At 43.4% G+C, this 14,188-nt stretch overlaps 1 protein-coding gene across 1 annotated transcript in view; it reads left to right on the forward strand.

Moving 5' to 3' along the window:
- The first annotated feature begins 262 nt into the window (after nt 1-262).
- The window catches only part of apln (apelin), a 50,704-nt gene continuing 36,778 nt past the window's right edge, over nt 263-14,188 (forward strand). Inside the window, exon 1 of the mRNA XM_034181753.1 lies at nt 263-438. Within this exon, the coding sequence (XP_034037644.1) occupies nt 372-438 (67 nt within the window). The 5' untranslated portion in view covers nt 263-371. The remainder of the gene's footprint in view (nt 439-14,188) is intronic.

Consider the following 14,188-nt stretch of genomic DNA (forward strand, 5'->3'; position numbering starts at 1 on the left):
ACCTCCGCGGGAGAGCTCAGATAAAGACGTGCCTTCAGTCTTGGAGTGGCGCTGTCACACACTCATACAAATACACACTGGGACTCTGAAAAGAGGAAAAAACGCAACCACCCAGTCAGATACACATTCACAAACTGACACACACATACACAGTCTCTCTCTCTTTCTTGCTCACTCAGCTGCTCCCTCTCTCTCCCTCCCAGACACACACACACACGCACACACACACGCACACACACACACACGCACGCACGCACACGCGCGCGCACACACACACACACACACACACGCACACACACACACACACACACACACACAGCACTACAGTATATCAGAGTGTGACTAGCGGAGAGCCAGAGGGGAGTGCAGAAATGAATGTGAAGATCCTGACGCTGGTGATTGTGCTCTTGGTGTCTCTGCTGTGTTGTGCCAGTGCTGGTGAGTACACGAGCGACCAGCTTTGTCGCCGGTCGTCTCCCTTTTTGCTTTCTGTTTCTCTCCTGTTTGCCTTGGGCTCGTGCAGGCAGCTGTAGTTGATCAGTTACCCAGCATGGTTAGCCTTGTGTGGGCTCTAAAAGGCAGGAATATCAGCACCTGGCTGGATACAGTGCTGCACTGCAGTGGTTATATACTGTCTGCTATTCCACAGCTCTGGCTTTTATCTTAAACTTGAAAAGCTCTTGCTGTCTTAGATTATCCTTTTTTTCCCTGCCTCACCTTGATGTCAGCAGGCTCTGGGACTTGGCAGATGAAATATACAGAAGCTGTTATTGATGGATGTTGATGCACAGAGGGTAGATTGATGCGCTCGATCTGTTTGTTGTGGCTGTTAATGTGCACATGTTCTGCAAGGTAGCAAATGGAATTAATGCCATTTATGGCTTAATGCACGCAGTATAACTCAGCTATGATTATGGCATTGCTGCGATTGTTCAGCGGGGCATTACAGCACCTATACATACATGCATGTGTGCTTCCTGTGGTGATGATAATGAGGAGCATAATTGTTGTACGTAATGATGGGGGGGGGACACAGATCCCAGATGTACGGATCATCTCCCGGGGAGCTTGGTGATGATGCTTTGTCACGGTAAATTTCCGTAAAGGGATGCCACATCTCTGGAGCGGTTGTTCTGCTAGGTATCAAATCAGGTGTGCATCAAAAAGGTCTAATAATAGCAGCAAAAACATTAACTTTGGACAGTAAACAGGACCAGGGCACAGTCTTTCGGGAGTTAACGTGTTTGAAGAAATGTGGCTTGTGGGTTAGTTTGGAGACAGGTGGCTGGGTGACAAATGTGTTGCAGGTAGCATTGTGGCGTGAAAAAACAACAGTTAGGCCTGTGTAAATGTACAGACCATTCTCAGCATTTTCACCTGCCCACTGTATCAGCTCCAGCTGCATGGACATGCATGCACATAGCCAATGCATAAAAAGCTAAACTGATATTGTTGTGAAAAACTGATGTTGCCATGCACAGTCCACGCTCTATGATACAGACCTAAGTATACACACTGTAAAGTCTATATGTTGCTAGCCACTGTATGCACTCTGTGGTTGGAAGGTGCCATGCAGACTTTATGCTTGCAAGATGCTGTCCAGTCGGTATCGATTCACGGCCACGGCGCTCACAGCTCACATGCTTCTCTGCACATTCCTGCCAGCGACATGCTATTTTTGTCTGAGGCACATGAGTAAATGGGAAGCAATTATCCAGCGTCATGGTCAGTATTGTTTTTCACACCCTGTGTGTAGGTAAGCATGTTCCACGCCTGACAGCCGGCCATGCTGTACACCGGCGAGGAAGGGAAACAAGGCTGCTGTTCCTCGGGTTTTCACGCCAGCTTATCCCCCTCAATGCTGCTGATTTGCTTGTCTGTTCCCTGGCTGCTATTGTAGTATCAGAGGCTCCATTGACAGAGGAAGCAGTGAAAGAGAGGAAGGGATGCAAGTGTGTTGCAGCGCCGATGGGTGTGGGGAGGGATGCTAGCTGGAGTGTGCCTGCATAGCACAAGCCTCTGCTACAGTATGCACTGTCGCGGGAAGGTGTCGGAAGAAGCTCTGCATGTAGGCAGTGGGTGTAAAGCCTTTCATCTCGAGACAAATGCTTTTCTAGTTCGATGGGCTTGCTCTCTCTTTCCTTCTCGGGCATTTGAGCATGTGCATCTGAGAGGGAGAAGCAGAACGAGACAGAGAGTGCATGTGCATGTGTGCATGATGGTTTGCATGAAGCACCCATATAGAGGTCATGTATATATGGATGTATATAGAACTCCTGGTGCAACAGGCAATTCACCTGGACAACCTAATGGTGCTTATAATATTCATTATGCACATAAAAAAAGATGTGGCCTTCTCTTTGTAATATTAGCATCCTTTAGCAGCACACTTCAATTACCCATCCTTGAAAAGTACTCTGCTTCGAGAGTGGGCTCCGGCTTTAGACATGTGGTATTCATAATTCATCCCGAGGCCAATCACTCTTCCTCCAGGCGTAACTCTCAAGACTAGTTTATAAGCAGTCTGCTGTTCGCGAGACCTTCTCGTGTCTGTCGAAGCCTCTCTGACATATCAAAGCTGCACTTTTCACCGCCCTGGAAACATCTCCGCAATCTTCAGCCGACAGTATGGGACCCGCATGATAAACACAACAGCAGCTGGCTCAGACACGCACATGCACACTAACTCTTCTGTGCAGACAGAAAAGTTGCGTGGCCCGTGTAGAACAGGTGAGGTGCAAGCGGGGCACGAGGCCCAGATCACAGCCATTATCTGAGAGAGAAATCATCCGCTTGAGAAGGGGGCGGTTTTATGAGAGCTGTCAGCAGTGCTATTATTCCATATTAAACTTTGATGTATTGTTGGGTCTGGCTGCACCGCGGCACCAGCATGCGTGTGTACTGTACTGTAACCGGCTTCAATCAGATGCTCAGCTCAGTCTTACACGTCAAAAAACGAGTTTCGCAGCTACACACAGCCCCTCATTAAAGCACTAAAAGGCATGAAAACACAGCTAGGTGTAGTTATTTTGTTTAACAACAGCTACAGATCGAAACCAACTGTAAGTAGGAAGTTTTAAATCATTATCCTGGTTTTTGGGGAGATGGAGGTTTTCTGGATGAGGGGGAGAGGTTGCGCCTGTGGACATGATTTTATTGTGACTGTGGAGGGAACAAAAGCAGCTAAACTCTTCCAGATGTCTGTGCATAACGGTGGGCAAACAGTTGTGTCAAAAAGGGGGGCGGGGGTGGGGTGGGGAGCAAAAAGGTTATTGCAGGATTCCGGAGAATCACAGGAGCTTGTGATCACCAGCTGGGTTTATGTCACTCACACCACACAACTCACACAAATCCATTTCATGAAGAAGCTGGGTTTCCTCTTCATGCAGCATTATCAGAAAATAAGGTCAACACCGTACGGCGGCAGCATCACAGCAGCATTGTGTGTCTGCGCGTATCGATCCTTCTATATCAGAGTCAGAATCGAATTTATTGTCAAGTAAGTTCTCACATACAAGGAATTTGATCTGGTGTCATTGGTGCATAAACAAAAATAAAAGAAAATACTTCTGTAAGAAGTAATAGTTGCATAAACAATAAAAAGAAAAGGAAAAAAATACTGTAAGAAGTAGAGGAAGCAAAGCTAAGTTTACTGTCAAATAAATATAGTGAAATGGGGCTGTGCAGGCATGCATATGAACAGTACAGGGATGATCAGTCTGTACTTTGAGGGAGTGGGGGGAGGCAGGGTAAATGGGGGTCTCTGGCATTATTTATAAGTCTAGCTGTGGATGGAAAGAAGCTGTTTTTTTGTCTTGAGGTTTTAGTCTTGATGAACCTCAGCCGTCTGCCAGAGGGGAGGATAACAAAAAGCTGGCATCCTGGGTGAGAGGGATCGGCCACTATCTTCCTTGCTCGCCTCAGGGCCCTGGAGGTGTACAGGTCCTGTAGGGATTGCAGATTGCAGTCGATCACCTTCTCTGCTGTCTGGATGATATGCTGCAGTCTGCTCCTGTCCTTAGCAGTGGCAGCAGCGTACCAGATGGTGATGGAGGAGGAGATGATGGCAGTGTAGAAGTTCACCATTACTGTTTTTGACAGGTTGGACTTTGATAGCTATGATAGATATAGGTATGATCAAAGGAATTTTGTAATGTTTTTTTGTGATTAATGATCTGTAAAGTAGCATCCGACATGAGCTTTGTGAGTGTGACACAGTTACTTAGGAGTGAGTGGGAGATGAGGAAGAGATTTAGCAAAAAATCCTAAGTCATGTGGTGGGGATATAAAGTTAACCTTTGGGCTAACATGCCCCCAAGAGTTCAGCTGTCGATGACTTTTATGCGACTGCCTGTCTAATGTAATGTAATTCAGAATTCCTTGGATGAATAAATCTACTCACTCAGGTCTTCCCAGGAGAGCTTGTGCAGTGGAAGGAAAAAGGCTCGGAGAAGTAAAAAAAAAAAAAAAAAAAAAAAAAAACGGGTCAAAGGACTGAAAAATGAAAGGGAGGACAGGAAAAGAGGATATCTGGGGGCTGAGAGGTTGTGTAAGCTATCCACAGAGAAAGATACTTTGAGAACCTCATGGCTGTTGATTTAGGTCATGTTTATAGCTTTCATATGTGGAGAGGGTGGGAAAATCTACAGGTTGAGCATGGTCAACTAGAGTTGCCAAATTATTTGTAAATTAAATTCAAACGCCGTTCTGATTCCATATACAATTTGATCCATCGCTATTTGGATAATAACTCCATTTTTTAATTTTAAATGTCTATGAGACCATGTTAGGCCTTCAATCAACAAGGCATCCAGGCTACTGCTACCAGCTAATCATTTGACTTTGGTTGATGTTATCGAATGCATCATTGAAGTGAGAGGTGCATCTGTAGCACCGGGAGAGCAGAAAACAAATAGTTCAGAGATATGGTCATAATACACTTTAGATTATGACCTCTGATTTCGCCATCACCTTTGATCTATGACCTTGACACAGCCTGTGTTGCAAGAGGTCTGTCCACCAAGTTTAGTCCAATAGTTTGAATCAAATTGCTCTTTGTAGTTTGAAGATATCACCATGGACAGACAAACAAATACAGAAACAACATTAGAAAGACAAACAGACATGACCATTACAAGACCTACTCTCCTTTTTAGTAAAGCCAATAATGAACTTTGCTGAGTACTGCAGACTTTCTTCTTTAATTTGAGGGTAATTGCAGTCAACTTGCATGGACATTGTATGAATTATAACACTTTTAGCATGTGATGCAGGTCTGTATCTTGAGCTGTAATTTACTGATAATTTAACAGATTAGTTCAGAGTTGATTTTAAGTGTCACATGTCCCTTACAGTTCAGTTAAATCAGTCATGACGAAATGCAAAAAGTACGAGGTCTGTGAGAAAATTATCCGACCTTTTTATTTTTTTCAAAAACTATATGGATTTGGATGGAATCATGTGCGCTTGCATCAGACAAGCTTGAACCTTCGTGCACATATGCAAGCGCACATGATTCAAATCCATATAGTTTTTGAAAAAAATAAAAAGGTCGGATAGTTTTCTCACAGACCTCGTATATAGCATGGTGTAATAAGTATGTCAAGAGCAGGCCATTCTCAGAAATGTACATGCATTGTACAGTAGAATAGTGAGGGAAGCCACCAAAGCCCCTGTTACAACTATGAAATAATTACAAGCTTCAGTGGCTGTAACTGGAGAGACTGTGTGTATAAAAACCTTTGCCCATTGCCGCAAAAAGCCATTGTTAAAAAGAAAACTATAGACTGCATGAGTACATATGATCCCAGTACAAGTAATGCAAAATCAGTTCTGTGATAGTATTAAATTACTTCCACCACAGTATTAAAATCAAAATGAATATCTGATTATTTATATCATGATAGAATTGATTTAACATTATGATGAAGATGATTCAACATTGATAGAGTTGATTTAACACTACTTGGAGTTTGACCACATGTACTCACTGCAGAGTCTGGTTTACTCTGCAAAATCTACTCTTTTGGCCCAACTTTGCAAGAAAACACAAGAAACCAAAGCCTAGATTTCATGACTTCTTCTTTTTAACCATTTTCTCCATGGGGGTCGATCCTACGATTAGCAAACCACTGCAGAACATTCGCCCACGTTTATACCACATGAAGATTGTGAGTGGCGTGGCGGTAAGGCCTTATCGCATAACAGCAGTGCTTGTCCCTCAGTTTGACCTTTTCTGCAATGTCTTAATCTATGCCACTAAGCCATAAAACTGAACCTGAAGCAAAAGACAAAGGTTATTGGATGCAGTCTGACCAGTCACAGCCACTGAAGCTTGTAAATCCTGCACAGCGGTCCTGGTGTCTTGGAGAGTTCCCTCAGTAGTCTCCTTCATGCAGGGTCACTCAGTTTTTGGCGATGGCCTGCTCTAAGCAGATTTAGCACGCTATGCTGTACTCTTTATACTGTTTTCTCCAATCAATGTTTAACACTTGAAATCGGGCACTGACGTCCCAATGAAAAAATGGGGAAATAGCACTTGACTGAGAAAGGGCTCATCAGCCAATTGTCCAGTTACTTTTGGTCCCTTATAAATTGTTGTGTGGGCCGCTGAAGAGGAGGTACTGCTGGCCCACCACCACCAGAGGGCGCCCTGCCTGGAGTGCGGGCTCCAGGCACCAGAGGGCGCTACCGCATCATGGGAGTAGCCTGGGTGACAGCTGTCACCCATCACCAGACACAGCTGTTCTACTCAGCACCGAGGTATATCAGGAGGACGGCGTCTCCACCTCAGTGCTGAGATATCGCCTAAGACCAAGGTAGTATTCTCTGCAGTTATACATTGCATCATCAGCTAAGACTGTTAAAACCTTTTTCAGGACTGGTGACTACTGAAAACCTCATTCTTTGGATAAGTACTCACCTTCCTGCTATACTTTGCCAAGAGGTGGAGGCGGCTTCTCCCCTCTCTGTTACTGGGTGCGTTCATCCACTCCTGTGTGTTGTTGCTCTCTCCTGCCAGCAGTACCGGATCCGACGAGCGGAGGCAGTGGCCACCTGGGAATTCGGGACTTGGCGGTTCCAGTATTTCCAGGGTTCGGTGGCAGAGGAGATCTGGGTGGTTCCGGTTCGACTGAGACAGACGTCTCCTACCTTCGAGCCTGCCCACACGACACCAGCGGATTCGACCCCAAATTGTGTTTGTTGTATTACTCGTGCTTGTTTCAGTAGTAAATCTTGTTATTTACTCTCTCCATTGTCCGTTCATTGCGCCCCCTGTTGTGGGTCCGTGTTCCTACACTTTCACAACATAAATGGCAGGACCACATATCTGAAAAAAATGCAATTCCTTCATCTCTATCACAATTCAGATCTTATTAACATCAAGTTGAAGGTGTCTGTCACGTCAACTCTACTCTGCTGCAGTAAGCAGCGGAAAAAAAAAACAAAACAGTTTTGACCATGTCCAAATATTTATGGACCTGGCTGTAGCTGTGTTAGTCAAGGCCACCCTCAAAGTTGTGAGGGCATAACCTGAAGGCTTGAACATGGGGGTGGTGGGAGGTATGAAGGTTGTGTTAACCAGACTTCACCAGACCTGATCCAGAGTCAGGCTGCATGCTTAATTAGAGCCAGATATTACAAAAAAAGTTCTGTTTTTCCACTAGTGTTCAATATTAACTAGATTTATGACTCTCTTTTTCAACACCAAATGTTACATGTGTAGTAGTCCCAAAAGATTTGACTTCTGATCAAGATCAGAGCAGACATTTTCCTTAACTGGCTGCCAAGCTGCACTATAAATAGAGTCCTTTTTTGGAATAAATGTGTTTTAATTACTTTCATACTTAATTTGAGGGAACCCAAAAAAAAAAGGAAAAAAATATCACTTGCTGCATTGAACTGTTTGCGGCAGATATTCACACAGGATACAATTAGCAGGTCCACCTACATTAGAGAATCAAATAAATATAGTTGAGGACATTAGTGTCAAACCTCTATAGGCGCTGCCTCGCTTCGCTGAGATTTCCTACGCATCTGAAAATGCTGCACAGCTGGATGTTGTTAGGCTACGTTAAATTAGACCAGAGACTTCCACGATGTGAAGGTGGTATTATGGATTATAGGTAATGTATGGTGGTGTGGAGGAACCGGTGTCACCTATTTTTCTTTCCACTGTATTTTTCTTTCTCCCATGCGTGTAAGTCGGAAAACAGCACGATACGAGCATAATACGGCACAGATCAATATCTCCCCCTGTAAAAATATGTCCCCCTCTCAAAACATATCTGTGCTTAATAATATAAGTGCTTATGAAATTCAGTATATTGTATATTCAAATAAAAATGAAAATCTTTTCCCTCCTATTATCATCACAAAAATCTTTTCTCCCAAGGAAGGAGAACAATTTGTATGACATAATCATCATGAAATCTTTCCCCCCTAAAATACATGTAACAGCATAGGAGATATTGACATGTGCCATATCATGCTCAGTTTTCTGACTTGCGCATGCGGGAAAGAAAAATACATTGGAAAGAAAAGTATGTGACACCAGGTGGATTTTGGGCACATTTATTGATGTCTCCATTGGAAACTGCCAGAACTCCAGAAGTGTTTTTCCTCAGTGGGACTAGACGACTCGATGGGGCGTCAATGTTCAGATATTTACCCAGATAAAAGGCCCATTGAGATTGAGACCTCTTCCACAAGGAAATATAAGTGCTTTTCAATGATAACTCACATTCCCCCATTCTCACACACACACAAACACGCTTGTGTCAGTATGCTGCCATCCATGACACTCAACTGCACAGTGGGAGCAACTTGGAGCTTAAAGGCACTTCGACACTTGCACGCGTGTAACCCCCAGGTGTAACCCCCGTACCACCGCGCAATTCAACCCGCTGTGTTTAATTATTTCGTAGCGGATTAATCATTTGCTCTCAGAGTTTGACTGATGAAACCACTTCTAATCACTTCTATAGCTGCAGCTTTCTCTCTCTCTCTCTCTCTCTCTCTCTCTCTCTCTCGTGCACTTCATGACACGGAGAACGCATTTGGAATCGTCTAAAAGGTTTGTAATATTTATATTGTAATGGCTTGCTAAAACAGTTGCATTTTCATTCCTTCTTATGAGTATCTGTAAAATTATGTTCATCTCACTATAATCATTCAGATGAGCTGCGCTGTGATGCGTTGCGCTGTCGCAATGACTCGCACCGACAGTGTTTTTGAATTGTTTGCACAATGCTCATGTGAAAGTCACATAATTAAGGCGTGCCAGAGATTTTGAACATTTCAAAAATTTCTTTGTGCATTTGCACAAACCTGTGCACCATTTACAATGGTTTACAACACATTTACTCTCTGGCACGGCAAATTGCGTACTTTGTCCAAAGGACCTTCGTGAAACTGATTACAAGCCAGCTTCTCTAACCTGTAGCCCAGCCTTTGTTTTTGCATATTTGGACATCAAGATTTCTTTCTTTTTTTCTCAACAGTTTAAGTGGTCCTTGGTCTCAACCTGGTCCACAAGTACCACCTAATCTACACATTTTCCATCTCTCCCTGCTCTGGCAAAAGCTGATTAGTTCAATCAAGCACTAGACACCTGAATGAACTAATCAACTTGTGGCAGAGCAGGGAGAGATGGAAAATGTGTAGATTAGGTGGTACTTGTGGACCAGGTTTGAGAACAACTGCGACCATCACATCCCCTGAGACAGCTCAATGAGTCAATCCCCTCTTGTTTGTTAACGTGGTAACTCAAAAACAATAAATGCTCTCATCTTCCAAGTCTACAAACTAAAAACACACTAAGTGATTAAACTCTCGAACGTTTTGATGATTTTGACATTGTTTGCTTGGGTGGTTGGTATCCAAGATCCAAAGAGGGTCCATTGTTTGGTGGATGCAGCACGAGTACATGTGCTTATAATATCTCATATCGCAACTGCTGGACATGTCTGGGGTTGATGCTGCAAATAATCTTATCATCACATGCATGATGGAAATTAAGAGTGGGTGGGATTGAAGTTACACAATAGCTCATGCCATTTTCTTTCACTTCCATAGCCTGGACCTGGACCTGGACCTGGTGGACACCAAGGCTACTGCTGCTTGTGGAATAACAATGTGACATATAAGTGACGTTACCTCAAGCATTATGGGAATGGATCAGTCAGAGAATGTGAGAAGCTGAGGCAGAAAACTGAGGATTTTAAATGACATATATCAATTTGCTGGTAGGGTTATGTCCCACTGAAATCCTTGGAGGGCTACAACTGCATCAAGCCCTGACCAAGAGGTGCCTGTATGTCCAAGCTTTAGACAGCACTACGTGCAGATCACCCTCACTCTCAAAGAATTATGAGCCGCTGTCATGTACCACATGCAGTTTCAAACAGTCACACACACCTTATGTTCTTGCCTTCAATTAAAAGTTGTAAAACTGCAATCACAATATCTCTTCAATCTTCCACACAACTGTGTCCCTCCTAAAACAACATGGAATCATTCATTTACAAGATCATGCATTATTCATAACAATCTTTTTCTCTTTAATCACCAACCTTATTGTCCCCAGGAGACCATTTCACACATACAGGACCCCACTGAAACTCTGGTTCATCAGACCTTCTGCTGCTAGTGTGGCTCTGCCCACAGACTGTTTCCTGATGGGGCTGGGGCCCCTCACTGCAGCATGCTGTCTCACATTGTGTGTGTGGACAGGGCACCTTTCACCCAGGGGCACCTAAAAATGAACAGATGTTTGGAAAAATGTGTCAAGCAAAACTACTAATGCAACAATAAAAATATGGTTATACACAAAGTAAGGTGTTGAGTGTAGTGATTGTCAATATGTGTTGAGAACTTTCTCTTCCCTCTTTGGACTTTGCATGTATGTATGTATTGTGGCTCTCGCTAACACCCTCTGCCCACCTGCATCCGGTTAGGTTGCGGTTGGGTTCCTGGTAGGAAAAACTATGGCAATCTCACGGAATAATCGCCAACCCTGCCGCATCACATCTGCAAGCATACATGGTCAATCTGGAGTGCACTGGACACTATCTGGACTATCTGGATTATTGGGATAATCGGGAATAAAATTTTGAACTGTTCAAAATTTCGACACCAATATACTTCATCGGGAACCCAACCAGATCATCAGCAAGTGCGTGATAACTTGACTGGGCCATCTGCAATGTCTCGGGAACCCTGCTGCAAGCTGCCACCATTAGACTTGTACCAAACACTGATGCAGATCTGTACCCGATCAGTTACCGTAAAGCTCACCGTGGCAGCGTGGCAAGCAGGTGGCGAAATTTTCCATCCCGTGAATAGGCGTCACCAATGGCAAGGTCAATGCCAGCTTCAGCTTCTCCCCTTATTGGGGTGTTGGATGCCGTTTGCTTCTCAATTTCTATCTGGAACCTAACTGGAGACTAAAGAGAACATGTGGACACTAGGCATATGCAGGCAGAATTTACATTAAAGACATTTTTATATACACTCAACAAAAATATAAACGCAACACTTTTGGTTTTGCTCCCATTTTGTATGAGATGAACTCAAAGATCTAAAACTTTTTCCACATACACAATATCACCATTTCCCTCAAATATTGTTCACAAACCAGTCTAAATCTGTGATAGTGAGCACTTCTCCTTTGCTAAGATAATCCATCCCACCTCACAGGAGTGCCATATGAAGATGCTGATTAGACACCATGATTAGTGCACAGGTGTGCCTTAGACTGTCCACAATAAAAGGCCACTCTGAAAGGTGCAGTTTTATCACACAGCACAATGCCACAGATGTCGCAAGATTTGAGGGAGCGTGCAATTGGCATGCTGACAACAGGAATGTCAACCAGAGCTGTTGCTCGTGTATTGAATGTTCATTTCTCTACCATAAGCCGTCTCCAAAGGCGTTTCAGAGAATTTGGCAGTACATCCAACCAGCCTCACAACCGCAGACCACGTGTAAGCACACCAGCCCAGGACCTCCACATCCAGCATGGTCACCTCCAAGATCGTCTGAGACCAGCCACTCGGACAGCTGCTGGAACAATCGGTTTGCATAACCAAAGAATTTCTGCACAAACTGTCAGAAACCGTCTCAGGGAAGCTCATCTGCATGCTCGTCATCCTCATCGGGGTCTCGACCTGACTCCAGTTCATTGTCATAACCGACTTGAGTGGGCAAATGCTCACATTCGCTGGCGTTTGGCACGTTGGAGAGGTGTTCTCTTCACGGATGAATCCCGGTTCACACTGGGCAGTCTAAGACACACCTGTGCACTAATCATGGTGTCTAATCAGCATCTTGATATGGCACACCTGTGAGGTGGAATGGATTATCTCAGCAAAGGAGAAGTGCTCACTATCACAGATTTAGACTGGTTTGGGAACAATATTTGAGGGAAATGGTGATATTGTGTATGTGGAAAAAGTTTTAGATCTTTGAGTTCATCTCATACAAAATGGGAGCAAAACCAAAAGTGTTGCGTTTATATTTTTGTTGAGTGTATATATTTTTCAAATCCATACCCTGCCACAGAAAAGTAACTATGCTGGACAAATGAGAACAAGCATGAGTAGAAGTAACGATGCTCTGACTATTTGCCTGTGGCCTTTAAGTTCCTTTGTTTGTGGAGTTTGTGTGGCTTCATGTCTGGGTGGATTTTTCTAGCCACTGTCCTCCCACCATAAAAACATTAGGTTATTTTTCTTTGTGATAGCTGGAGTTTGCAGTTGCTCTTGATAAATACTAAGCTCCATGGTGTCATGGCAATCAGAAGTGTGTCTGCACACGGCAAAAGTGTTGAACTTGTGGAGACATTCACTTATCTTGACATTCACTTATCTCAGAAACAGCTTATGGAGTCATGAGTTCACTGGTGTTTGGTAATGCCAATACATTTGGCAGGAGAACAAAGGTCCAAATCTTTAGGTTCCTGGTGCTTTATGTGTGACTGTATGGGTCTAGGACGTGGATGCTAAGCAGTGACCTACAAAGAGGCAAATACTTATTTGTAGATAAATGGTTATTTCAGGAGGTGGGGATGGACCATTGTCTGCCTGGGTGGTGAACATCCAGGACTTTAGATGGTTTCGTCATGTGGTGGCTGTAGCAACCATGTCAAGCTCCCAGATCTGACCTGACTAGACCCAGAGTTGTGTCAGAAAGATATCCAGTGTACAACGTGCAAAATCAATATGCAGATCATAAAAAATAATCCTAGTTCCAACCACAGATGTCCACTGTGGCAAGAAAAGTTGGGGAAAAAAATCCCAGCCATGAGAAGGTCTACATTTTTATCACCTTCAGCCTTTTTGGTAGTAAACCATGGTCATGGTATATCAATATATTTTGCATTTATTGCGACAAAGTTCGATAGCAATGGAAAAATGGGCACTTGCAGTGGAGATCATGAGGGCCACTTGTCCTACCCTAGCAACATGACAAAGGCGGTCCTGAATATTAATGAAATGATGATGTAGGATCCACGGAGCACAATTGCTGCAGCTCGCTAGATTATTTGTACTCCTCTTCTTTTTCTTTACTGTCAGCAGCAACGCAGTTTTCATAGAATGAAGTTCCTCATTTGGCAAATTTGAACTTGTCTTTCTTATTGTACATGACATTGTTGCTGTTGGTAGTAAAACCATAATATCCCCATAATAATAATAATAGTGATAATAATACCACAATGGCAATAACATTTGCTGCAATGAACCTGTGTACAAATTCTTCTACCAAGTCCAACATTAGAAGAACATCAGTCTAGAAACCAATCAACTGCAAGCAAAAGTGTAGTTTACATGAGGACAACAGGACGTGTGTACTGTATGCCTGAGTAAAGATCATTGGTGTGTTTGCATAAGTGCAATGTGTAACCAAACAAATAAACTAACTAACCTTGGTTAGTTAGTTTATTTGTTTGGTTACACATTGGCCCTGAAATTACTTTTTTGCACACAATAAAGTTTTATCACTTAAAAGATGCTTCATTTGAGCAAAGAAGAATAGCAAATAAACCACAAAATGTACTCTAATAGTTGCGGTTCAGATATGTTGTCAGTGTGCTGATGGTGGGTGACAGCTGAAGGATCAAGGATGCAGGATGCTTTGCTTTGTGTTTGGTGTTTTGATCCTGATGCAACATTGGAACCGTTTTTCT

The sequence above is a fragment of the Thalassophryne amazonica genome, chromosome 11 (assembly GCF_902500255.1).
Source record: "Thalassophryne amazonica chromosome 11, fThaAma1.1, whole genome shotgun sequence".
Taxonomy (NCBI): domain Eukaryota; kingdom Metazoa; phylum Chordata; class Actinopteri; order Batrachoidiformes; family Batrachoididae; genus Thalassophryne; species Thalassophryne amazonica.